The sequence below is a fragment of the Triticum urartu genome, chromosome 5A (genome assembly GCF_056163025.1).
Source record: "Triticum urartu cultivar PI428250 chromosome 5A, HENAU_Tu73, whole genome shotgun sequence".
Taxonomy (NCBI): Eukaryota; Viridiplantae; Streptophyta; class Magnoliopsida; order Poales; family Poaceae; genus Triticum; species Triticum urartu.
The window spans coordinates 389,457,468-389,483,743 of NC_141877.1; the positions used below are offsets into that span (position 1 = coordinate 389,457,468).

The following is a 26,276-nucleotide window of genomic DNA, read 5'->3' on the forward strand; positions in this document are numbered from 1 at the left end:
TCGCATGGAGAAGGCTCCCCCGATTTCAGCCTTCGTTGGTCGTCGGATGCTGGTCAGCTGGGTCGTCTGCGTGCTGCTTCCCGTTGGATCATCGCGTCTTGCATCACGTCTCGTTTTGACCGACCGATGAAAATGATGAGGCGAATGGCCTGTGGGCTCATGACGAAGGGCGATAGGCTGGGTCAAACGTTTCTGGGTGTTCGCGCGGCCTCTCCTCATGCGCCGCGTGCGCGCATCGTACGCTCCCGCTTTTGCCGTTCGCTCCTTTGGCTGGTTGCCAGCCACATATGCACCTGTTTCTGCACCCGCGGTTGTGCTGTACCGATGACGGGTGGGCCTGTGCTACCCTTGGTCCCACTCATTAGCTGCATTAGCTGCATGTCACACGGTGTGGTTTTGTTTCCGCGGGTCAACCACTTTTGGTGGGTCGTTCCCCACGCCCTGCGCATGTCGTGCGTTGTGGCGATAGAGCAGAGGGGTCAGCCGGTGCGTGTGCACCCGGCTTCTGCGCCTGCGGATTCTTACCAGCGTCGGTGCCCTCGTGCCTGCAAGTGGCCCTCGCTGATGCATGGCCCCGCGTGTCACCTTCCTGGTGTCTTTTACCCGTGTGTGCGTTGCCTATTTGGCCTGCTGACCTCATGATTCGGCCGGCCCGGCGCATGGAGAGTGGGCGAGCGGTCTCGTCGGGCTGTACTGCTGGTGGCCTGCTACTATTCCCTCCGTGTGGGCGGGGCCAATGGACGTGCATGCGGTGCAGCGTGGGTACGCGTGACGCCCCGCGTGACCATCGTGTGCGTCGGCGGTGCGCATTCTGGAGAGTGCCCTCTGTGGGGTCGTTGCAGCCTATGACAGTGGGCTCTGGAACCCCTGGGGCCGGTAGGCAGGCAGCGTGTCGATGGATGTGTGGTGGGTTCCCATACGCCTCTATGAGAATTGCCCCTGCCATTGCAGTGGCTGGGGGGCTTTTCTCTCCGGTTTCCCCCTTTCCTCCTTCTATCCCTCATTTCCTCCATGCCGCTTTGTTCGCTCGCTTTCGTCCACGCTTCCAGGCCGTCGCGTCCTGTCCTGTTCGCCTGCCTTCATCCAGTTCGGCCAGCTTACGTTGCGGTTCTCGCCATGGCCGCGCGTTCCTACATGGGTGGTGTTGGTTGAGGTTCATCTTCTTATCCTTTCCCTGTCCATGTCTGTCGTTCCTTCTCCTGCTTACTGACTTGGTTTGCTTGTCTTTGCTCCATTGGTGCGCAGTTTGCTGCCGATTTTCCCGTTGGCTCTTACGTGGGAGCATGCGCCATTACGTTCTTGCTGTTCAGGTTAGTGCTTGTATCTTCTGCCTCTGTGTGGACATATGCCTTTGAGGTGTTTGTTGAAATGGTTGGGTGCTGCTCGAGAGGATGGTTGCCTGCTATCATGTGCTCTGCTTTGCCATTTTCGCGTTCCGTGATTTGTGCATGTGCATGCTTCATGCTGTTCGTCGGCGACTAATATGAGTATGGTTTGTGTTTTAGGTTGTTTTCAGGTTGGTCGGCTGTTCGTCCATGTTCACTTGTTGGCTGCTCTTCCGGTTGTGCTTCGTCATTCTGGTAATGTTCTTCTCTTTTGCCTGTTTGTCTCTATTTTGGATTGTCGAGAGATGCATTGCTTAGTAATAGCCCGAAAGACTAGGTCCGAGAAGATGTCGTGCTTAGTCCTTTTTGGTTGGCTGCTGCCTCTGCAGTGGCCCTGAAGGTTTATACTTCTTGTGTTTTTTACTTTGCTTGAAAAAACACGGTGGTTGAAGTTGATTGATGGTCTTTCGCTTCCTGCATGTATACAGTTTAATTGCTCAGTAATTAAAAGTTGATATAGATGTAGTGGATGGTGTTTTGTCATGCTAAGTGATGTTGTTTCCTTTGGTTAAAAGAAGAATTGTTCTGGTGTCGTTGTGTGTCTCTGCACTTATTTAGTACCTTTGATAGAATATATATGTGCTCTGTGACTTGTTGTGTTCTAATGGTTCTGTTTGCATTTATTTTGTAGATTGGAAAGGCTAATCTGTTTTGAATTAGTGACCTGTTGCTGCTCCTCAAGGTTTGCTCTCCTTTTCCATTGGATGTCAGCTACCTTTGGGTTCAGATGTATTTACTTGTTTGTGCATGTTATCATGGTTGTTGATGTACTGATAATATCGCTATTCCGGATCTGCTCTGGGGGTCGTGTTATTTTTCAGTTTTTTTATAATTTCGTTGTGTGTGAGCAGGATGTGTACTCTTATTTCAACTGTTATACCCATTTTGGAAGCCGTGGTGGATCGGTGTTCTTTGCCGGCGCTTTTGTATCTGTGTGAGGTCACGGAGGATGGGTCCGTTCTTGGTGGGGTAGAACTGGAGCTTCCAGGGGATAGTTCTGCTCCGGTTCCGCGACGAGAATTTTTTGGAGCTCAGCCTGGTGTGGTTTTGTCCATGCTTATGAACAGGCTGCCCTCTAGGCTATAAGTTTTTTGCAGCGTCTGTATGGGTTTGTGGTTCGAGACTATAATTATGACTGTATGATGGCCTATAGGAGCTCCCTTCGTTCTTCCATAACTGTTGCAGTCTCTGCCATTCGGCGTGTTGGTCACTTGGAGAGAGAGCTATTGTGATTGTGCCGTATGTCTGCAGAGACGGAGATAAATCCAGATGTTAGCCCTATTCTGGTCCAGTTTGACTGGGGTCTACTGTGCTCTCAGATGCTTTCCTCTCTTCAATCTCTTTAGCTATCTTTTCTGGGCTTCCTATTTGGACCTGTGTGCCTGCTTTGTACTGAATTGGTTCATTCCTCTGATGCAATAAAGTCCTTGGGCTTTCTATATGCCTCTTACACTGTTTTCTTTCTGTGTTTTGCAAGACTGAAAAGAATAGTCTTCCACTCTTCCTCTTCGGATTCAATGCTCTTCCTGTGTGCCCAAATAATAATAGTCTTCTTCTTTGGATTCAATGCTCTTCCCGCGTGCCCAAATAATAAATATGTTACTTGTTTATTGATTCTTCCTCGGCTGGGTCTTTGGTCTTTGGACCGCCCCCTTCTCTTATAGAGAAAAAACTAGCACGGGCTTTAGAGGACCCTGTTCCTTTTGGGCTTCTGGTTCTTCATGGGCTTTTGGGAAGGTATTTCTTGGGCCACGAACTTTAGAGAATCTTGTTTGTTTGGGCTTATAGTTTCCCATGGGCTCTTGGGAAGGTGTCTCGTGTACTTGCTCTCTCTCTCTCTTGTTTTTTCGCCGCTCGGATTTGTTTGATTGCCTTTTCCTTCTGCCTGTGTATTTTTAAAAAGGCTTACAGTTTATTTTTGGGATGCCTCTCCCTTTCATTTAAAAAAAATGTTCCATGCCCTTTATAGAACCTTGTCTTTTGAATTATGTTCCTGGGTCTAGGTGTATGCCTTTTTGTTGTTTAATGCGCCTGATTAGATTGCCTTTCTTTATGTTACGTTCCTGTTGCAGTGTGTTGTGGTTGTTCTGTTCTTCATGTCGTTCCTGTGAGTCATGCCTCAGCGCCGTTCTGTTCGTCGTAAGGCCAGTTCAAGCACCAGTCAACCACCTCTGCGCCGTGTTGTTCGATGAAGGCTATCTTTCTGTGACTCACTGTTGCCCTACATATCCTCAGGCCTACCTAAAAGAAAACGTACGGGGTGCCCTTTTAAAATAAGTCCTTTTCCTTTATAGGTGTGCCTTCTGCACTCTCTCGATTCCTCTTCGTACCTATGATAGGCCCTTTGTTTTTTTAGATGATGGTTTCTTCCCCGTTCTTATTCCAGAAATTACGTCCCGTAATAGAAAGAGATGCAGGGTGGTTGTTGATAGACTTAGGGGGAAGGGGCCTGCCATTGGATCGCCCTTAAGTGCTGACTAGGTTGGATTCACGGCTGAGGAGTCTGAGATGCTGAAAGGTATGCTGAGTGCCGATATGCCTAGAAACTATTGTATGATGCATTGCTGATTTACCATTGTTACTGAGTCAATATAAATTTGTAGCTGGGTGCCTAAAGAGATCTTTCTACGGTGGCCCAGACTACAAATGTACCAACTGTGGTGCAGTCTTCTGGTTCGGGGAGAGGGTGAGATCGGAATCCGCTATTACGCTAAGGCGGGTGGTTTACAACAAATGTTACAAGGGTGGTAAGGTGTATATTACACCTTTTAAAAAGCCGCCCTTGTTTCTCTCTGAGTTGCTGAGATACAATGGTCCCTCGCGTAGCAGAGAGTTTATAAAAAAAATTGCCAGTACAACTGCCTCTTTGCATTTACTTCCATGGGAACTACTGTTGACCGTTCTGTAAATGATGGTAATGGTCCAAATATATACAAAATAAACGGGAAGGTTTGTCATCGAATGGGATCTCTTATGCCTAAGGAAGGAAATACCCCTAAGTATGTCGAACTCTATATATATGATACCCAGAATGAGGTGCAAAACAGGATTCAGGCTTTAGAAAAGGGTGAAAAGAGTGATGGTGGTTTAGATGAATCTATTGTTGAAGGCTTGATGCATATGCTTGATACACACAATTCTTATGTCAAGATGTTTAGATCGGCTAGAGAAATACTAGTAGCCAATAGGCATGCCGAGATAGCCATTCGTTTAGTTGCCCCTGGAGAATCTAATGGACCACAATTTAGCCTTCCTACAACTAATGAGCTAGCATCTTTAATGTTTGGTGAGTTCACGGTGGAGGCTTCTTGTCGTGACATAATAATACACGGTAGAGATGACAATCTGCAGCAAATATCTTCTTTGCAAACTTCATATATGCCTTTGCAGTATCCTCTTCTCTTCCCCTATGCAGAACATGGGTTTCAGCTCGGGCTTAAATATATTGGTTCAGACCCTTTAGATACTAGCAAAAAAACAGGCTAACTATGCAGGACTACTATTCCTATTGTCTCCACTATAGACCAGAGCAGCATAATCCATACCTTTGTTGTGGTTTGCTTTCCTCATAGGCCATTGTAGATGCACGCGCTTGCATAGACGAGTGGAGGCTGCATTTCATCATGAAGGCTAATAATGATCTTAGAGCAGAGAACTTGCAAGGAGTCACTGATGCTGTTGGAAAAGGGCAGACAGATGCAAGTTCTGTTGGCAAAAAAAACATACTTCCATCCTCTTTTACCGGTGGCCGGCGTTATATGATTGAGAACTTTCAGGAGGCGGTGGCTATTTCACGTGTCTTTGGCCCACCAGACCTTTTCACCACCTTTACCTGTAATCCCAAGTGGCCTGAGATAACAGAAGCCCTGTGTTCTGAGCCTGGCCAGATGCCTTCAGACAGGGTGGATCTTCCGGTCAGGGTTTATCACATGAAGCTCAATGACTATATTCATGATATTAAGAGTGGGGAGGCCTTTGGTCCTGTCGTAGCGGGTAAAACGTTCTTTGCGATTCCTCTCATCTCTTTTTGCCTGTTATTTTCCACCTCAGCTCGTGATATTTTTTATCCCTTTGTTCACAGTACTGCACACTGTGGAGTTCCAGAAAAGAGGGCTTCCTCATGCCCATATCCTGATCTGGCTTGATAGGAAAAAACAGGAGGTTAGTCCTGCTTTAATTGACTCTTTTATATCGGCTTCCATCCCTGATCCTGTTGCGGATCCTCTTGGATATGTTCTTGTTTCTGAACACATGATGCACGGCCCTTGCGGGGAAGATGGTGTTAAATGTCCTTGCATGAAAGATGGATTGTGTTCAAAAAATTTCCTAAGTCATTTCAGCTCGAGACCTCTCTAGATGATAGTGGATTCCCTGTGTATATTCGCCCAGACAACAACCATTTTATAATTAAAAAAAAGTGAGGCTTGATAATAGGCATGTTGTTCCTTATAATCTACTTATGCTAAAAAAATACCAAGCGCATATTAACGTTGAGTGGTGCAATAAAACCCATGTCATCAAGTATCTTTATAAGTATGTTACAAAGGGTCCTGATTTTTCAAAAACTTTGTTTGAAAGCATCAAAAACAAGCATGGTATTGAGATTGATGAGATCATGGAATATAGACAGTGCTACTACATATGTGATAAAGATGGTTGCTGGAGGATATATGGTTTTGATATACACAGCAAGATGCCTTCTGTTGAAAGATTGCATGTTCATTTATTAAATAAACACATGGTGTGTTTCAATGTTAAAGCAAACCTGAAGTCAGTTGCTGACGATGAGTGGCTACAGAGAACAATGTTAACTGAGTGGTTTGTAGCTAATAGATGCCATGCAAATGCTAGGTCTCTTACTTATTGTGACTTCCCAACCAAATGGACTTGGCTAGCAAGCAAAAAACAATGGATTCCTAAGACCTCAAGTTATAGGATTGGTAGAATTTATTCTGTTCACCCTACAACCGAAGAACTTTTCTATCTTAGAATGCTCTTGATGGTTGTCAAAGGTGCCATGTCTTATACGGATGTTAGAACTTATAATGAGATTGTGTATGAAACCTTTAAGGAGGCATGTGCTGCTAGGGGCTTACTTGGAGATGATCTTGAATGGTATAGTGCGTTTGATGAGGCTTTGACCTGGGGTATGGGAGATCAGCTGCGCATGCTTTTTGTTACAATCCTTGTTCATTGTGGTGTTAACGATGAAAATGCTTTCTTCGAAAAATATTGGTCACACTTAGCTGAGGATATTAAGTACAATATCAAGCGCTCTTTTCGTGATGATAATCATGTTGTACCTCCTGATGAGCTGAGAGACATCTTTCTTGATAAGTTGACAGTTCTATTTAGTAAAAATGGTTCTAATATTCTAGACCACAAGCTGCCATTAAAGACTACATATGATGATAACTCTGATGACAATGACATGATAACTGATGAACTATCTGCTGATCCTAAAAGTGAACTACTAAAGGCAGAAACCATGTACAACCAATTAAATCCAGATCAACTCCTAGCTTATAAGAATATTATCGACCGAGTTGTGTCTGGAAAACCTGGCTTCTTCTTTGTTTCTGGATATGGTGGAGCTGGGAAAACTTTTCTCTGGAGTTCCATAATTGCTTATCTTAGAGGTAAAGGAAGGATTTTTCTCACAGTTGCATCTTCTGGGGTTGCAGCACTTCTTTTACCTGGTGGTAGGACTGCTCATTCTAGGTTTAAAATACCAATCAGTCTAGATGACAATGGAACATGTGATATAAGAAGATCTAGCAAATTAGCAGAGATGATCGAATCAGCCTCCCTAATAATATGGGATGAGGCTTTAATGACGCATCATAGATGTTTTGAGGCTTTGGATAATAGCTTGCATGATATTCTGTCTGCTGATGATCCTTCTATAGCTGACATGCCTTTTGGTGGTAAGGTTATGGTTTTGGGTGGCGATTTGAGACAGATTTTACCAGTCATTGAGGGTGGGGCTCGCTCACAGGTTATAAATGCTGCTATAACAAATTCACCACTATGGCGTTTTATAGAGGTTCTACATCTTAAAGTGAACATGCGTTTGGCTGTGCAAACAACAGATCCTGTTTTACAAGCTGAGATAGCTTCTTTTGTTGGTTGGATCTTGAGTATTGGTGATGGTACAGCGCCTTGTGTTACTAGACAAGGGGAGTGTGGGCCAAGTTGGGTAACAATTCCTGATGATATGTTGATCCATTCTGAGGAAAATAGAATAGGCGCTATTGTTAATGTTGTATATACAAACTTTGCTAAAAAAATTGTTCTAATCGAAAGTACTTGTGCCAAAGGGCTATCTTAACAACAACAAATGATTTAGCTTAGGAAGTTAATGACCATGTGCTAGCCTTAATGCCTTCTACTGAGAGAGAGTACTTAAGCTATGATTCTATAGGAAATGTTGTTGACTCAATGCGTAATATGGATGTGTTTTATCCTATCAAGTACCTCAATACAATTAAAATTAACAATTTCCCACAGCACAAGTTGCTATTGAAGAAAGGTGTGCCGATTATGCTCCTTAGAAATTTGAGTCAGGCAACTGGTCTTTGTAATGGTACTCGTCTTGTTGTCTCTAAACTTGGTGAGGAAGTCATTGAGGCTATTATCATGACTGGTTCTAATATTGGAGATGTTGTGTACATTCCAAGGATTTGCCTCACTGCCAAGGATCCTAAATGTCCATTTACTTTACATTGTCGTCAGTTTCCGGTCAGGGTTTGTTATGCCATGACTATCAATAAGAGCCAGGGACAGACTCTCTCAGCTGTTGGATTATACCTGAAAAGCCCAGTTTTCACTCATGGCCAGCTTTACGTGGCGGTTTCACATGTGACTTCCGAGAAAAGCTTGAAAATACTTATCGAGAACGAAGATGGCACACTTGGATCTCAGACTAGAAACATAGTTTTCTCTGAGATCTTTGAGTCTTTGGAATAGTACCTACGTCGTGCTTTATTTTGCGACCTGCTTTTGGTCTCACTACTACTTGCTGCCTCTTAGTCTCTATTATTATATGCTTCCTGATTTGGTGAAATATTTCTATTGTCTGCTCCCTTTTCAATAAGATTTGAGTTTGTAAATGTTGTTTTATCTGTTGCTGCTCATTACCTAAGATAGCGAATATTGTTCTTTTCTGTGCATCTATGTACGTGTTAAAGGTATTTTGGTAGTTCGCTTAATATGTCTGTTTGCTTGACTTCGATTAGGTATGCCATCATATTGCAAAACCTAATATGTTGCTTCTTTGTGTATTTTTACCTTCCTAAGCAAAAGTGTATTTATGTTTCCAGATGGCGCATCATATGCTCTCTGAGATACACAAGCACAGCAGGAAGTGGGTTGTCTCTGTCCTTGTCTCGCGCCTGTGGTTTTATCGTGGGGGGACTAAGAATGGGCCTATCCAGCACATGGACTTAGTTGTTCTTGATAGCCAGGTTTGTCTTTACATAGCTAGCTCAACGCCAACTATCCATATTTGGCCTAGGATACCTTTCTAATTGTTGTTTCTGTTGGCAGGGCAACCATATGTATGTGCAGATACCTCCTCAGCGAGCAGAAGAACTGAAGAATGAGCTGCAGGAAGGAAAGGTCTACGTGATGAGCAACTTCAACTGCGTTGAAGCAAAGACAAGTTATAGACCTGTTGAGAGTCGCTTCATGATTCAGTTCACCAGGTTTAGCAACGCTGTTTTACGCCCGGACTTGGAAGCAGATTACCCGTTCTGCACCTATAATTTGATCCCATTTCAGGACATCCCCGGGCCATGTGGTCCACCGCCTCGTTTCCTTGGTAAGTTGTGTCACTGCACGCCTAAGTACATTAAAAACCACTTGTCAAATATCTGGAGTCTGATGCTCTTGCAAATTCTATGGTTTTGAAGATGTCATTGGAAGAATAACTGCTATTTCTGATGTGGTCACTATCCAATCAATGCATCAGCCAGAGCCATCAAACACAAGGACAATAATCCTAACTAAATTACAGTAAGTGGCATTTGCTTATTATTATGCATGCACCATTCTAGGCCACCTGCTTGTTCGTTCGTTTATTGATTTGTTCGTCATATGAGACCTATAGGGGCAAGGAGCTAAGGCTTGTCCTCTGGGGTGATTGAGCGATTGAATTCGAAGAAGAAGTAGTGCGGGCAAGAGACGAAAAGGAAGCTGTGATTGCAATTTTCGTAGGAACACTACCTAAAATAAATCAAGGTGGTCAACCTATTGCATCTTATACATTTATGCATTCTGTATTGTATAGCCTTTTCATTCTATGTTCAATGCAGCCTCTTACCCCTCTATATTGTTCAATAACTATGCAGGTGTTCAAGGACTTAGTGGTAGTTCTGCTTGCCGTTGGTACATTGACGACGATCTCCCAGTGATAAATGACTTCCGCAACAGGTGATTTCTATATGCCTTCTAATTGGCTTCTCTTGCTTTAACCATGAATATGAAGACAGTGTTGTTTTCTTTGTCACGCTGCTAACTATCTCCCCTGTTGCGTATTAAAATAGGTTGGGGACTAATTTCAAACCCATTGATAACAATGCTGCTTTGACCGAGAGTGCATTTACTACCCGTATCTACGCTGATCCTGTTCAAAAGACCGTGTTAGAGCTCCTCCGCCTGAACCCTTACAAAGATGAGGTATCCTCGCTATCTTTTCCTCTATATGTTGTTCCCAATTTTTCCTGGTCATGTGCTCAACTGCAAGTTATGTTACTTCAACAGGAAAAACGGTTCATATGTACCGTTACTGTCCAGAGGCTCAATCCTGATCAGCGCTGGTGGTTCTTCTCTTGCTCCTCCTGCAACAAGACCTCTACAATAGTCGCATCGAACTACCGATGCGCCAATCCTAACTGCTCATCCATAGCAGCACATGAAACGTATGTGCCTTCCAAGACCTCTACAATAGTCGCATCGAACTACCGATGCGCCAATCCTAACTGCTCATCCATAGCAGCACATGAAACATATGTGCCTTCCAAGACCTCTTTAGAAAGGACTACTACAGTATTTTCTAATACTTTCTTACACTTATGATCGTATTTTCTTTTTCTAGCAAATCACCATGCCCACCCAGCAGGACCAGGCGTGCTTTATTTATCGGCAATGACAAGAAGCTCCCTTTGGCACAAGATCCTCCAAAGAAGTGTGACGAAATAGCCGCGGTAAATATTTCTCTGCTCCGCCTGAGATACCTGTTAACACATATATGCTAACTAACGCATAATACTATAAATGCACGATATACGTTCAGTAAATGAGAAGCATAGTCACGCATTGATACACAGGTGTCAAGGCAAAATCTTACTATTGTATAACCTAATACCCATCCAATATCAATATGCTATATATCTCTCTATTATCAAGCTTATGTATATGTTGGGTGCTCCAGGTGAACGATGATGAAAAGGCTGAAGATCCTTCTGGTGCTGCTGATGCAAAAGATGATAAGAGTCCACTTCAGAAAAACAAGAAGTAAGTACTGCTTCTTACATTCCGTTAATATAGCTGGTTTCCAAACCTGTCTATAGCATTCCACTTATTTATTTTTGACTAACACACCTTGAAATAAAGGAACCCCGTTGCTGGAAAAGGAGCTGGAGGAGGGAAGAAAACAAAGCAGCAGTGACTCCTTTGCCCTGCCTATGCAACCTTAAAATATCTATAGGTACACCACAATTTCCCTATATACTACTGTTCTTGGACTTGTTTTGCCATTCTCATACTTGGAACTGGTTTCTGAAACTTTGCATTCTGTTGTAGGTTATCTATCCTATGTACATTAGCTTCTCCTCAGCAAGATTGAAGGAGAAAGATGGTAGTTTATGCATCTGGCTTCGCTCTCGACAACGCTCCATCACAATGCTCTTTGACCAGCTACAAGCAGAGTCCGTTGCCGTGTATGCTTCTTGCATAGACCTTGGTGTGGTTGTATGCTTCTTACGAAGCATGTCTAAAACTCCTCTATTTATATGTTTGTGTACTAAAAAGTCTCTGGCTGCTCAAGTAGCAGTGTCAAAGCACGACAAAACAAAAAACTCCTCTATATAATCAAGTGAACTCTAGCCTATTATGTGTGTGCTGTTCGATTATCATTTGCCTTTTTATGCGTGATATGCTGCCCCATAGTCTGCAGATGATTTCTTCTTTTCATAGATGATTTTTCCTCCCCTCTGTTTTAGACTCTGGTCATCTCCTCCTTTTTTTCATAACCTTTAAGGCTCTGGACCATTCCTGTTTTTACTTCGGCTGCCCAGTAGGCCCATTCTTGGTCGTGCCTCATATCTAGACAAGGTGTGGGTTGTGTGGCTGAAGACTGGCCTATGTGCTGTCCCCCATAACCTGCATGCTCTCTTACTCCACCCCACCAATCCCATCGTCACACTCTCCGTGCATCCATTTCTAGGGTTTCTTCCCTCGCTACATCTCTTGGTGCCCTGGGCTTATGATGTCTTCTTCAACCGATGAAGTTGCATCCTATACTGCTATTTCAGTTCAAGGTAGATTCCATTCTTTCCATGTTCCTCTAAGCTCAGTCGCTGCCCCTGTATTCTTAGATCCAATCGTCCTTTCTCGGCGCCTAAGCTGGTGGATAGTCTAAACTATTTTATAATCTTGCTAGGTATTTCGTCCTCGTCTGTCTGTTCCATAAGAAATATTACAAGAGTTTTTCTTTCTTATGGTGAAACAAAATGCCCAAAGATCCAGACACACTACCATTTCCAAATCATTTTCTCTCCTGATAGTAGAACTACACGAAGGCACTTTGATAATGCATTGGCTAAACCTTTTCAGCTTAAGTGCGATGAAATTGTTACTATTGATACTCCTGACCAGGAGTTCTTAATTAGCATCCCAAACAAGCAGCAGAACAAACAAGCAGTCGAGTTCCTTCAGTTCGAACAGAGGCTTAACCTCGGTAATATATACTTTACCACCCTCTGTGCAGATGAAAACTCAACATTTTGTGGCACACCAGCCTACGATTTCAATGATAACCATGCTGGATCCCAGGTTTTAGTTGAAATAACAAACCTCCTACTGCATCTTTGGACATTCAAGACAGTGGATTTTATGCTGCATCCATATTGTGTCGTCTCTGAGCTTTACCCTGACACAATCACCTACAATGATCTTCTCATGTTCCGGTGCATCTGTTGGACAGACGCGCCAGAAAATGTGCCATTGCGGATGAATATCAAGATCAGACGTAGGTTTAGGGATCGAGCAAACACAGCAATAGGGATCCACCTGGACATGTTCACTATGCTTATTAGTGTGCTTAACAACCCTTTCAGCAAGATAATGAGGCCCATTGAGCCATTACCACCTGTGCCAAATGCTCGGGACATCACTGTCGATGCTACTGCCCCACACTGTTTTCTTCAAGACACGGAGGTCGACCCCGATAGATTCCAAGAGCTATCACATTCTATAATCCTCAAACGAGAAGATGGCGTTGAACCCATAGACACAAAGGAAATATTTTCTGCGGTCATTCGGTATATACTAGCGTCAAGATACGTCATGGTGAAGCCAATTAGCTTTGATGCTTTCCTTGTATACTATCAAGGGGATGTTCAGTATGCTACATTTGCAGCATTCAGATCAACTATTCTAGCAAGGGGACACATTGAGCTAGGCGGCCACATCTTCAAGGCTATTCCTTGGTGTTCTTCTTACGGTGGCCAGCAAATTTCACTTACCCGATTTATTCGTGTGAGTATAAGTGAACTTCCGGCTGGAATCCTCCGACACGAAATAGCAAGCCAGCTGTTGAGCCCGTTTGTCTTGGTTGAAGAGAATGGTTTGCCTGGACAGGGCTTCATAAATACACTCAGATATGACTGTTTTGGCTGGGTCGACAATGTGATTGATATCCCAGATTATATTACCATCTACATAACGCCACGTGGATGCGAATCAGACTATATGCATACAGGACATCATTACATGCCGCTGTACACGCGGCAGGCAAAGATAACGGTTCGATCTCCAACTATGCTGGAAAACTAAGGTATGCTATATGTGTGAGTCAGTTTATGTACACATACTGACAAGGTCCTATGATATAACAGTTAACTTATTTCTTCATTTCTCACAGGAATATTGCTGTGATGAAGCCTACAAAAGTTGATGTATTCTGCTCTCTGAGCAAACTGCTATACATCAAATAGGGAGAAGATCGAAAACTTCAGCTACCTATTACAAATGTCTTATTAGCAAGCAACCTTACTATGCCACCAGTGTATTTTTATTTTCAAACTGTAACACCAGTTTAAGACCTGTATTACCTGCTTCTCTTTTCTATTACTTGCGATCAACAATTACAGTGGCCCTCTGTGTACCTTTCTATTCGCATTTTTCCTTTCCAACTACTACTATGGAGGCCCGTAAAGTTGTGGTGTATGGGCCCAGAGACAGTAGCCTAGCCAAAAGGCCCATATAGACATATCATATATTGCTATGAAGGTAGCCAGATGAAACCCTAGATCGGCAGAGTGTTCTCTCCCGCACGTTCAGTGCGTCGCTACCAAACAATGACCACATCGGTGCGAGCGCAGTCAATATTACTAACCGTTGTTTCTCCATGTGTTTCAGCATCTGGATGCCCGGAGAACTCCTTAGCAGGACCACAGGTAACTACCCTTACGATTCAGTGATGTAGCCGAAGATCTATGTGCCCTCTTTCTGATTAAGCTTGCAGCTGTGGTCGACGCTTAATCTATCTACCTGATTTCATAGGAGATGCCGTTGGATGCAGAGGAGATGCATTCCAGGTTTTCTCCGGATGAAGAATACTCCAACAATAACCAATCTGAAGGCCAGCTGCTTGAGGTGGCTTTCTTTCAGAAAAATAAAAAAGCATTCCTTTGATCAGAATGATTTTCCTTGGTATGCACTGAAGTTGTTCCAATTTTTGATGCAGGAGGAGATGGCAGGCATGGAAGAGGCCTACACTCAGTATGAGAATTCGCAGCCCCGCTGTGAGGTTGGTGGTTATATAGTAGAAAACAACTGATACTTTAGTCATCTGTTGTGCATACTTTTTCTATGCCTATTTCCTCTCAGCAGGATTCGTAGTTTAAGCTTCGTGGGCTTATTATGAAAACTATTTCTTAATGTCATGAAGTTTTAAGCAGGCTAAAAGATATGCATGTACTGACACCACTCAGCAAGGCAAATTTTGAACCACGAAAACCAATGCTGGCGTGGTCATCTAAAAAGAATACACCAAATACTTCCATACAAGCACACACCAAAGTCTTTTTGTTTCATATAGGCACAGTACTCGAGAGCTTCCTGCATTATTTCAGTGTTGGATGTGAGTCTTTTTGTTTCATATAGGCGCAATACTCCTATTTATACATTGCATTCAGGATTCAATTCACACTTGTGATAGTCATTAGTTCATGCTTGTGATAATTAGAACCTACCAAGTAGTGAATGTTGTGGTCTACACCGTCGATGCATAGCTTATGCTCTTGTGCATAAAGTTGTCCAGGATAAATTAGTTATCTTCATTCAGTTGTTACCATAGCAAAAACGAATATGGTGTTAGTTCTGCTTGGGTTATTCAAAATACACTTTCCCTTCTAAAAGCTTTTACATGCCGAAATATGATTCATGCCCTCACGCCTAATGACATCCGTTTAAAATGACAGGCCATACCACATGATCAAAATCCCTTATAGGATGATGCTGGATGTTCTTTTACAGACTTTAGAACTTCCAGCAGCTGAATATCGAAGCAAAGCATGTAACGGCGGTAGAGTATGTGTCACTGTTTTTTTCCATACGCCCACATCATATGTTGAAGATCATGGCAGTCGTATGGCTATTCCCAGGGTACAATGTACCGATCATGCAATGTCAGAGGACAGCTGCCATGGAGGCAATTGGATACATAAAATGCATGGTTAAGACTAAACTAAGAGACTACAATTATAGCAACATGAAGAAACTGGATGAGGAAAATCAGTCTCTAAAGCATGAGCTAGCAGTGGTGAAGTATAACAACCAAAAAACAAAGGCGAAGAACAAATCCATCAAGAACAAATTAATGATGGCTAGGTATAAGAACAAGAAAAAATGCTATGGGTTGGTTCATTCTTACAAGATACATGCATGGATTATCTGATCATATATGCAATGTGACAGCGCTCAACATATCACCTGGGAAAGAACCCATGGATCAGCTTATGAATGAACCTCTTAACAGCATTGAGAAGATAGCAGAAAGACTCAAGCGTAGGGTGCTCAAATCAGAAAAGCAACTAAAAGGCATCAGGAGAGGTTTCTAGAGTTCTCTTCTACAAGAATGGATCCTAAACCAGACCTTTTAGAATTGTAGTCTATTTCGATCCTTTTGTTTAACCGCATAGGTTAACCGTAATGTATAATTATGTTTCTCTGTCTGTGTAAGACTTGCGAAGACTGTGTAAGAAGTAATGATGGCCCTGTTAGGACTCTGTTGCTTGTACCGTTTATGCCTGTGTGACTTTTTATTTAATTTTTAGTGCCATTTATGTCTCTATAACTGGCATAGCTAAGGCCATCAATATACTACAGGATTCCTATTGCGTATACAATTCCTGTTTCTGTAGATAGCAAAACTAAATTCGCTAATGCAGTGCAAAATAGCTCGTTTCTATCTGCCCGTGAAAATCTGATCGCACGGCTGTGAGAGTGGGCTCATATTCTAAAATACATGCGATAAAAATGAATAAAGCCTTGGGCCTGGTGTCCATATCAGGCCGCACTAAAAACCCTTGCCAAGCCCACAATAGTCCATATACAGCAAGCACACTAGCTCCAACTCACAGATTCTAGGGTTTCTATCAGCCGCATCCATTTCCAGTTCGATCTACCACCCCCCGAGCCGCCTCTATCTTCCAACTTCGTAAACCATGCATCCAGTGCAAGGATATGGCGAGCGAGAATCCAGATTCTCCATTGGATGAAGAACTCATGGTCAGGGTCCTTCCACAGGTACGTGCCTCAAGACAATTGGGTAATTTACTTCCTATTTATATAGTCGATTAAAGCATTTATGCAATGACATCTTTGTCCATTTGTGTGATGCATGCCTGATTTACAACTTGCAGATGTCGCCAACCCATGTCAACATAAGCAAACGTTACATTCTTCAACAAGCCACGAACACTCTTAAGCTGCAAATAACTGACCATGACATACTTGACATGGGAGAGCATGGCCTAATTGCCTCTCTTTCAATCAATTTACCACCTCATAGAGGCTGGGCAGCCACAGAACCAAAAAAAATTTATGGGGATTTCAAAACTACATCCCTCGAAGCTGCTGAATCAGCTAATGTAGCTGCAATAAGCTATCTACAAGAAAACAACATAGTAGTATTTGATGATGCAAACCTACAACCCCTAAAGAAATGCAGAAGAGAACTTCTACAAGCAACATCCTGGTCATGGGGTTTTGAGCAATCTACTATGCAGCTTAAAAAACAAGTCGAAGCCATGGAAAGAGATAGGGTGCAACCATTAACATTGCTGCTTTCATCCGATGACGATAGTCCAAATACACCGCTTCTTGAGGTATATTAGATATATTTTTTTCTTAGTTTGTGTGCCAGTTTTACACATACAAAAAATAGACCATGTATATCTCATAACAAGTTTCAGGAACCCAACGATGAATTGGTTCCAACACCTGAAGCAGAACCACAGTTCAATCACAGCGCAACGAACACACCGCCAACTGAAGTGATCTCTAACCTCTTTCCTGCCACCAGCAAGCTGGACCCAGAAATCGCAGGCAACGGAACTACTAGGTAAAACATTCACAAGAAAAACCTACTAAATCAACTATCTTCCTCTTTGATCAACCAACAAAGCACTGTATGCAGGGTGTCTGCAAAAAGAAGTGCAAAAAGAGCGTTGTTCGACCATGGCAATGAGCAGTAAACCCAAGCAACAACGTCGACTAGGATACTTTTGAAAGCTAGCTCAAAGGCATTACCAAAACTTATTATCCTTCGTGCGGAGTATTTTCATGCAGCCAAAACTTTAATCCTATCTTATGAAATCCCATGTACTGACTATGCTATATCTATGTGTGTACGCTTAATTACTTCAGACAAACGGCATTACAATGTTAGGCAAAAGCATATAGCTCACTAATAGTTTAGAGTCTTCATCATCATTGCATTACATAGATAGCATAGAGGATACATTACTACCAAAAGAAAAGCATCCTGGTTCCCTTGCCCCAACAAACCCAACCATAGTCTATCAAACGACTGAACATTACTAAACATAGGCATACCATCATACTAGAGAACATATCTACATGTCCTTGTAGAACACCTTCCCATCTTCCTACTTCCAAACTGCATCACAGAAACCTACAAAAACCCATACTTACTTAGACCAGGAAATAAACTAAATATTTCTTTCAGAAATAAAATTATGTTTCATACACCAACCTCTTCAGATTTTGTGCACAGTGAACACTGGTACCCCCTTGCAATGTCGGAGAGAAAAGACACAGATTTCCCGTTCTTTCAGCTTCGCTCTTTCCATGAAGCGGCTCCAGTTATGTGTTATAGCAGCCCTCTTGTCAACCCCTTTCATCAGTCGAACATAGGTTAAACAACGCCCAGATGAAAGCTTAATCCGCATTCGATTAACTGGACTGGAGAGAAACTTCATGAGGTGCTTCTCAGTGAACAAAGTACAGAAGTACTACAAGCATTCAACAGACTTATAGTTATACACTATGATTGATAGAGTAGGAAAAATACACATATAGGCAAATAAATTTGCTTCTCACCATTCTCTGCCCAACTTTGGTAAAAGTCTTGTTCATCTCACACACATAGTGCCTAATAGCAGGCTTAACAGAACGAACATAGCAGCTAAGACGCTTTCGAGCACACTTTGACATCATAAATTTCTTTGAATACATCCAGTCGGCTTCAGAATTAGGATCATATCCTAACAATAAAAGTAAAATAATTAATTTCCTATCTATAAAAAGAAACACTCTGGATTATCTAGCATTAGTCCTTACCAACTGAGTACTCTCTAGGGCAGTCACACACATCCTTGCATGTCTTCTGAAGCTTCTTTTTCTTCATACGGTAGCACATGCCTCAATAATTCAACAAACAAATGGCCCATAAGCGCAAATGACTAAAGTGCAGATCATGGCCACATTTTATTAGGTTAAATGTCTGATGTTTACCATTACTAAAAATACCTTCATCAGAGCTTGTGTCCACGCCATCATCATGTTGGAAATATGCCCTAGAGGCAATAATAAAATGGTTATTATTATATTTCCTTGTTCATGATAATTGTCTATTGTTCATGCTATAATTGTGTTATCCGGAAATCGCAATACACGTGTGAATACATAGACCACAACATGTCCCTAGTGAGCCTCTAGTTGACTAGCTCGTTGATCAACAGATAGTCATGGTTTCCTGACTATGGACATATAAACAGAAGCTAAAGGAAGAAAAGCAATAAAACTAATTCACTTGCTTTAGATGTCATTGATAACGGGATCACATCATTAGGAGAATGATGTGATGGACAAGACCCAATCTTAAGCATAGCACAAGATCGTGTAGTTCGTCTGCTAGAGCTTTTCTAATGTCAAGTATCCTTTCCTTAGACCATGAGATTGTGTAACTCCCGGATACTGTAGGAATGCTTTGGGTGTGCCAGGGTGACTATAAAGGTGCACTACGAGTATCTCCGAAAGTGTTTGTTGGGTTGGCACGAATCGAGACTGGGATTTGTCACTCCGCATGACGGAGAGGTATCTCTGGGCCCACTCAATAAGACATCCACGTAATGAGCTCAATGTGACTAAGGTTTGGTCAAGGGATGATGTGTTGCAGAACGAGTAAAGTGACTTGCTGGTAACGAGATTGAACGAGGTATTGGGATACCGATGATCGAATCTCGGGCAAGTAACGTACCGATTGACAAAGGGAACTGAATACGGGATTGATTGAATCCTCGACATCGTGGTTCATCCGATGAGATCATCGTGGAACATGTGGGAGCCAACATGGGTATCCAGATCCCGCTGTTGGTTATTGGCTGGAGAGTTGTCTCGGTCATGTCTGCATGGTTCCCGAACCCGTAGGGTCTACACACTTAAGGTTCGGTGACACTAGGGTTGTAGAGATATTAGTATGCGGTAACCCGAAAGTTGTTCGGAGTCCCAGATGAGATCTCGGACGTCACGAGGAGTTCCGGAATGGTCCGGAGGTAAAGGTTTATATATAAGAAGTCCAGTTTTGGCCACTGGGAAAGTTTCGGGGGTCACCGGTATTGTACCGGGACCACCGGAAGGGTCCCGGGGGTCCACCGGGTGGGGCCACCTATCCCGGAGGGCCTCATGGGCTGAAGTGGGAAGGGAACCAGCCCCTGGTGGGCTGGTGCGCCCCCCTTGGGCCTCCCTTGCGCCTAGGGTTGGAAACCCTAATGGGGTGGGGGCGCCTCCACCTGCCTTGGGGGCCAAGCCACCCCTAGGCCGCCGCCCCCTCCCATTAGATGGGATCTGTAGGGGCCGATGCCCCCAGCCCCCTATATATAGTGGAGGGGAGGGAGGGCAGCCGCACCTAAGTCCCTGGCTCCTCCCTCCCTCCCGTGACACCTCTTCCTCCCCGCTTGCGCTTGGCGAAGCCCTGCCGGGATCCCGCTGCTTCCACCACCACGCTGTCGTGCTGCTGGATCTCCATCAACCTCTCCTTCCCTTGCTGGATCAAGAAGGAGGAGACGTCTCTCCCAACCGTACATGTGTTGAACGCGGAGGTGCCGTCTGTTCGGTGCTCGGTCATCGGTGATTTGGATCACGACGAGTACGACTCCATCAACCCCGTTCTCTTGAACGCTTCCGCTTGCGATCTACAAGGGTATGTAGATGCACTCCTCTCCCTCTCGTTTCTAGATGTCTCCATAGATTAATCTTGGTGATGCATAGAAAATTTTAAAATTCTGCTATGTTCCCCAACACATCAGAGCTGCTGTACGCCCGTTCATCAGAGCTCGTGTCCACACCTTCATCAGAGCTGGTATACGCGGGTTCATCAGAGCTCGTGTCCACAGCTTCATCAGAGCTGTTGTCCGCGCTCTCATCAGAGCTAATGTTCACATGATCATTGATGCGATCTCCCCTCATGCCTTCAAACCTAAACAGCAAAGATTTTCAATCGGCACAAACTATGTAGAAACAGGCAGAAAACATCGTGCTGAAAAAAGACAACAATGGAGTAGGAGTTGGCTGAAAACGAAAGGAGTTGCCAAATCCAAATGAATGCGGACCAGATCCATGTTTCAAATAAGCCCCAGCCAGTCAAAAAGGGGAAGAAATCTCACCAGCACGCAAACGCTAGGGTTCGTCTCTCAAGGAAGGGTTCGACCACCAGACGAAGATGCCGAGGAAGAGGAATAGCAGGGGACCGATGCCTGCCGCTTGATATTCTACAGCGAGCGGGCCAGGCAGAAAAATTGCCCGTGGGCCAAACAACAAGCAGGCCAGCCCAGTAAACCTTAAATACTCTGTAAATAATATTAGACGTGCTTCTAAAAGAAAACACACACATAGCTCTTTTTTAGGAGAAACAGGCACATAACTTTCAGTCCACATAATACATGCATATGCCTCACTAATTGGTACAACCGTTTTTTATTGAGAGACACAACCTTTTCAAAACACTTCTAATTTAATTTTTCATAGCAATGGCTGTTTTTTTTTGTTTCAACTCTGGCTCTATGCTATTAAAGTAAACCAAGTATATTAAAATAAACCAACTATATTCATATATACCTCAGTAATTGGTATAGCCGATTTTTATTAAGAGAGACAACATTTCAAAACACTTATATCTTCATTTTTCATACCAACGAATATTTTTTTTGTTTCGGCTTTCACTCTATGTTGTTAAAATAAATCAACTATTTTAAGATAAACCGACTATATTATATCTTCTTCCCTTAGGTTTCTTATCTTTTCCCCTCTTTTTTCCAAGAAATATATGCATGCCCAACTTTTTCATCATGATAACCATGTTTTCAAACTTGCTAAAAAATACAACCAAGCCAACTTTGCTTTCTCATCATACTGCATGTTTTCAAAATTGCTGAAAAAATGCAGCCAAGCCAACTTTACTCTCTCATCATCCCAAGAAATATATGCATGCACAAAATTTTCATCATGATAACCATCATTTCAAACTTGCTGAAAATTTACAAAGACGCCAACTTTACTACCTCATCATAGTGGCCATTTTTCAGATTGAACATGTTCATATTATGCAAGATTTCCCTTTTCCCAGACTATGGTTCAGTTCAAGGTTCTTGCAGCATGAAACTCTTTTCATCGACAACATGTCTTCAGCGGGTCTCTGCGCCATTTGGCGCAATGGGTCAGCTAGTAAGCATTCTTGTTGAAATTATTGCGAGAAATAAAATTCACATCAATGGAATCACTATTTTGCTCAATCAAAGTAGACAAAGGCATATCATTAAAATCAATAGGAGCACTTTTACTAGCAAGCAATTTCATAAGAGCAGCAACTTTATCACTCAAAGAAGAAATTTCTTCAACCGAATTAACTTTTTTATTAGTAGGGGCTCTTTCGGTATGCCATTGTGAATAATTTGTCATGATATTATTAAGAAATTTGGTGGCTTCACCCAAAGTAATTTCCATAAAAGTACCACCTGCGGCGGAATCTAAAAGATTACGAGAAACAAAATTCAACCCTGCATAAATTTTTTGTATGATCATCCAAAGATTTAACCCATGAGTTGGGCAATTTCTTAGCATCATTTTCATCCTTTCCCAAGATTGCGCAACATGCTCATGTTCAAGTTGCTTGAAATTCATGATCTGGGTTCTAAGGGAAATAATTTTTGCGGGAGGAAAATACTTAGTGATAAAAGCATCCTTGCACTTATTCCAAGAATCGATACTATTGCGAGGCAAAGAAGAGAACCAATTTTTTGCAGAATCACACAAAGAGAACATAAATAATTTCATCTTGACCACATCATTGTCCACATCTTTTTTCTTTTGCATATCACATAATTACACGAAGGTATTAAGATGGGACGTGACATCCTCATTACGAGTACTGGAAAATTGGTCTTTCATAACAAGATTCAGCAAAGCAGTATTAATATCACAAGTCTCCGCACTAGTGGCGGGAGGAGCAAGCGAAGTGCCAATAAAATCATTGTTTTTGGTATTTGAGAAATCACATAACTTGGTGTTCTCTTGAGTCGTGATGACCACACAACAAGATTGCACTCAAAAACAGATCCGGCAAGAAAACAGCGAACGGAAAAAGAGAGGCGAATAAAACGGCAAATTTTTGTGAAGTGGGGAGAGGAAAACGAGATGCAAATGGCAAAAAATGTAAATTTCAAGGAGATGAGATTTGTGATTAGGAATCTGGTTATGTTGAAGATCGTCCCCGGCAGCGGCGCCAGAAATTCTCCTTGATGGTATCTGGAACTACGTCGGTATTTCCCTGGAGAGGGAGGGATGATGTAGCACAACGATGGTAGGTATTTCCCTCAGTTATGAAACCAAGGTATCGAACCAGTAGGAGAACCAAGCAACACAACGTAAGCAGCACCTACACATAAATAACAACACATCGCAACCCGACGTGTTAAAGGGGTTGTCAATCCCTTCCAGGGTACGGCGCCTCAAGATAGGCAAACCGACGTGAGGTAAATTGTAGTAGATTGATAGATCGAACGCCAAATAAAAATAAATAAAGATAAAATGCAACAAGGTATTTTTGGATTTTTGGTTTAATAGATGCGAATAAAAATGCAAAAAAAGTAGATCGCAAGGCAAATATATGAGAAAGAAGACTCGGGGGCCGTAGGTTTCACTAGTGGCTTCTCTCGAGAAAAATAGCAAACGGTGGGTAAACAAATTACTGTTGGGCAATTGATAGAACTTCAAATAATTATGACGATATCCAGGCAATGATCATTACATAGGCATGACGTCCAAGATTAGTAGATCGACTCCTGCCTGCATCTACTACTATTACTCCACATATCGACTGCTATCCAGCATGCGTCTAGTTTGTTAAGTTCATGGAAAAACGGAGTAATGCAATAAGAACGATGACATGATGTAGACAAGATCCGTTTATCTATATGGCGGTAGATATAGATCTCATCTTTTTATCCTTAGCAACAACGATACATACGTGTCGGTTCCCTTTCTGTCACTGGGATCAAGCATCGTAAGATCGAACCCACTACCAGGCACCTCTTCCCATTACAAGACAAATAGATCAAGTTGGCCAAACAAAACCCAAATATCGGAGAAGAAATACGAGGCTATAAGAGATCATGCATGTAAGAGATCAAAGAAAACTCAAATAACTTTCATGGATATAAAAAGATATGACTGATCATAAACTCGAAGTTCATCAAATCCCAACAAACACACCGCAAAAGAGTTACATCATATGGATCTCCAAGAGACCGTTGTATTGAGAATTCAGAGAGAGAGAGAAAGCCATCTAGCTACTAACTACGGACCCGAAGGTCTACAAAGAACTACTCACACATCATCGGAGAGGCACCAATGGAGGTGGTGAACCCCATCCGAGATGGTGTCTATATTGGATCTGGTGGTTTTGGACTCTGCGGCGGCTGGATGAATATTTCGTCGATGCCTTTAGGGTTTCTGGAATACTATGGTATTTATAGAGCAAAGAGGCGGTTCGGGGGGCACCCAATGTGGGCACAACCCACCAGGGCGCGCCTGGGTCTCCTGGCGCGCCCTGGTGGGTTGTGCCCCCTCGGGGTACCCCCCCAGGTGCAACCAGGGCCAATTGCCGTCCTTCTGGCCCATAAAAAATCATCATGGAGTTTCTGGCATTTGGACTCCGTTTGATATTGATTTTCTACGATGTAAAAAACATAGAAAACCAGCAGCTGGCACTTGGCACTATGTCAATAGGTCAGTACCAAAAATGATATAAAATGATTATAAAACATCCAAGGTTGATAATAAAACAGCATGGAACAATCAAAAATTATAGATACGTTGGAGACGTATCATTGACTGGCAGCCATAGCGAAGGGGGACGCGAGACGTAAACAAACAAATCATTGAAAATTCATCTCTCTTGAATTTTTCTTGCAACTTCCGAATGTATACTTCAACAAAAAGTAGAGATGGTAAGTATTCGACCCGCTTAGTGCATCTCCAACGGCAACACACAAATTTCCTCCCACATCCGTCTGTGGACAGGGGGACCAGTCCGCGGACACGGATGCGGGAGGACGCCATCCAATGTTAGCCGCATACATTTCAAACTTTTTTCAACAAACCGGATGAAATTCATGCAAACACAACCGGATTTCATACAAACATGACAGATTTCATACAAACACAACAGATTTCATTACATTTTGAACATTTAGAACAAAATAAAAGACCCGCCCCCAAAACCTATCCTACTGCGGCGATGCCCGACGTTCAAGCCCGTGTCGTCCTTCATCTGCCGTCTCCATAAGCACCAGTGATAAGACCGGTGAAGTGAAGATGCGGTCTCCGGCAAGGAAGAGTAGAACACGGTAGACGGACCGGCCCACATGGGACACAAGTCACCACCACCTCCCGTGGCCTACTCATCCTCGGAGGAGTTCGCAACCTGTCCTTCGCCGGTGGACGTGAGGTCCACGATGGAAATGGTGGCGCCAGTGCTGTCTTCCTCCCACTGGGCCGACTAATGGTTCGTCGGCAGCGTGTAGGAGGCGCAACTGGCGTTGTTCTCTCTTTGCGATCGCCTGCAGCTGCACCTCCATGGTGGCCGCTTCCTAGCGAGCGATAGCTTGAGCGCGGATGACATCGTATATGGCATGTGCTTTGCCATGAAGTTGGGCTTTGCCGCGGCCATGGCCTCCTCGCTTGCGTGCTTACCATAGATCTGGCCTTCCGCCAGCCGATGTTGCTCCAGGAGGAATAGGTTGTACCTTTGTTCCTCCCGCGCCTACTGGAACACCGATAGAGGCACCAACGCATGCTGCGCCTCCCCATGGTGGTGTTTTAGTGTGCATGCGCCTGCTCCATGGTGAAGCCAGCGTGCACAGGAGGCGCGGGAGCCAGGGCGGAGTCGTTGGAGCCCGTCTCCATCGTGGTGTCGTCCTCGTCGTCAGAGACCTTGGGCGAGCTGGACGGCAAGTTGGCCTCCATCCGCCTGGCATGGCGGCTATGCCAGGCAGCGGCAAGGGCGGACACCACGTGCTTCATCTCCTACGACAGTCTGCCCCATAGTGCTTTCCCGCTGGCGGTCATGGCGGATGTGGAGGAAAGGAGGAGGATGTGGAGCAGATGTGTTGTGTTGTGGAGATAGTCAGGTGTGGCTGCCCTTAGTGGATTTCAGTGAGGCTAGACGTCTATGCGGGACACTGAAGTGGGTTTCTTGGTCGGCGAGCCTGCTTAATGGCGGCATGCGGACGAACGGGGCATTGAAGGGGCGTGGTAGATATTCGTCCCGTCCCATCTAGTCACACATCTCCGGCATTGAATAGGCGTGGACACTGGATGCGCGTCAAGGGCGACGCCCTCGGCCGGTGAGCTGCTTCAATGCCAACACCAGTGAGACGTCACGTCCTCTCTTCACTGGGGAGCGGCCGCTCTACATCAGCATGAATGCAGATAGCTGGTGCGCAGCGGGAACGCGCGCGGGCGCGAGAGAAGGGGTTTGGGTGGACCAGGGTGGTCAGAAAAGGGCGTGAGATCGGTCCGGACTCCCGCAACCCCCTCCCCCCACGTTTGTCTCCGATTTGCGGGAGAAATCGCGTCCGGACC

The 26,276-nt window shown here is 43.8% G+C and overlaps 2 protein-coding genes and 3 pseudogenes across 2 annotated transcripts; 4 read left to right on the plus strand and 1 right to left on the minus strand.

The window, feature by feature from the left end:
- Positions 1-1,116: 1,116 nt before the first annotated feature.
- On the plus strand, positions 1,117-14,510 carry LOC147971522 (uncharacterized; annotated as a pseudogene).
- Positions 4,266-7,501, plus strand: LOC147971523 (uncharacterized; annotated as a pseudogene).
- Positions 14,511-15,101: 591 nt separating the features above from the next.
- LOC147971524 (uncharacterized) lies at positions 15,102-15,730 on the plus strand (annotated as a pseudogene).
- Positions 15,731-16,355: 625 nt separating this feature from the next.
- Positions 16,356-17,368, plus strand: LOC147971525 (uncharacterized). The gene is made up of 4 exons (XM_087524006.1): positions 16,356-16,418; positions 16,535-16,999; positions 17,087-17,235; positions 17,311-17,368. Exons 1-4 carry the CDS (start codon positions 16,356-16,358, stop codon positions 17,366-17,368), a joined length of 735 nt encoding a protein of 244 aa, XP_087380132.1.
- Positions 17,369-17,893: 525 nt separating this feature from the next.
- LOC147971526 (uncharacterized) lies at positions 17,894-25,362 on the minus strand. Its single transcript, XM_087524007.1, has 6 exons — positions 25,265-25,362; positions 20,444-20,613; positions 18,666-18,698; positions 18,477-18,557; positions 18,237-18,400; positions 17,894-18,148 (listed from the first exon to the last, which is right to left on the minus strand). Exons 1-6 carry the CDS (start codon positions 25,360-25,362, stop codon positions 17,894-17,896), a joined length of 801 nt encoding a protein of 266 aa, XP_087380133.1.
- Between the last annotated feature and the right edge of the window lie 914 nt (positions 25,363-26,276).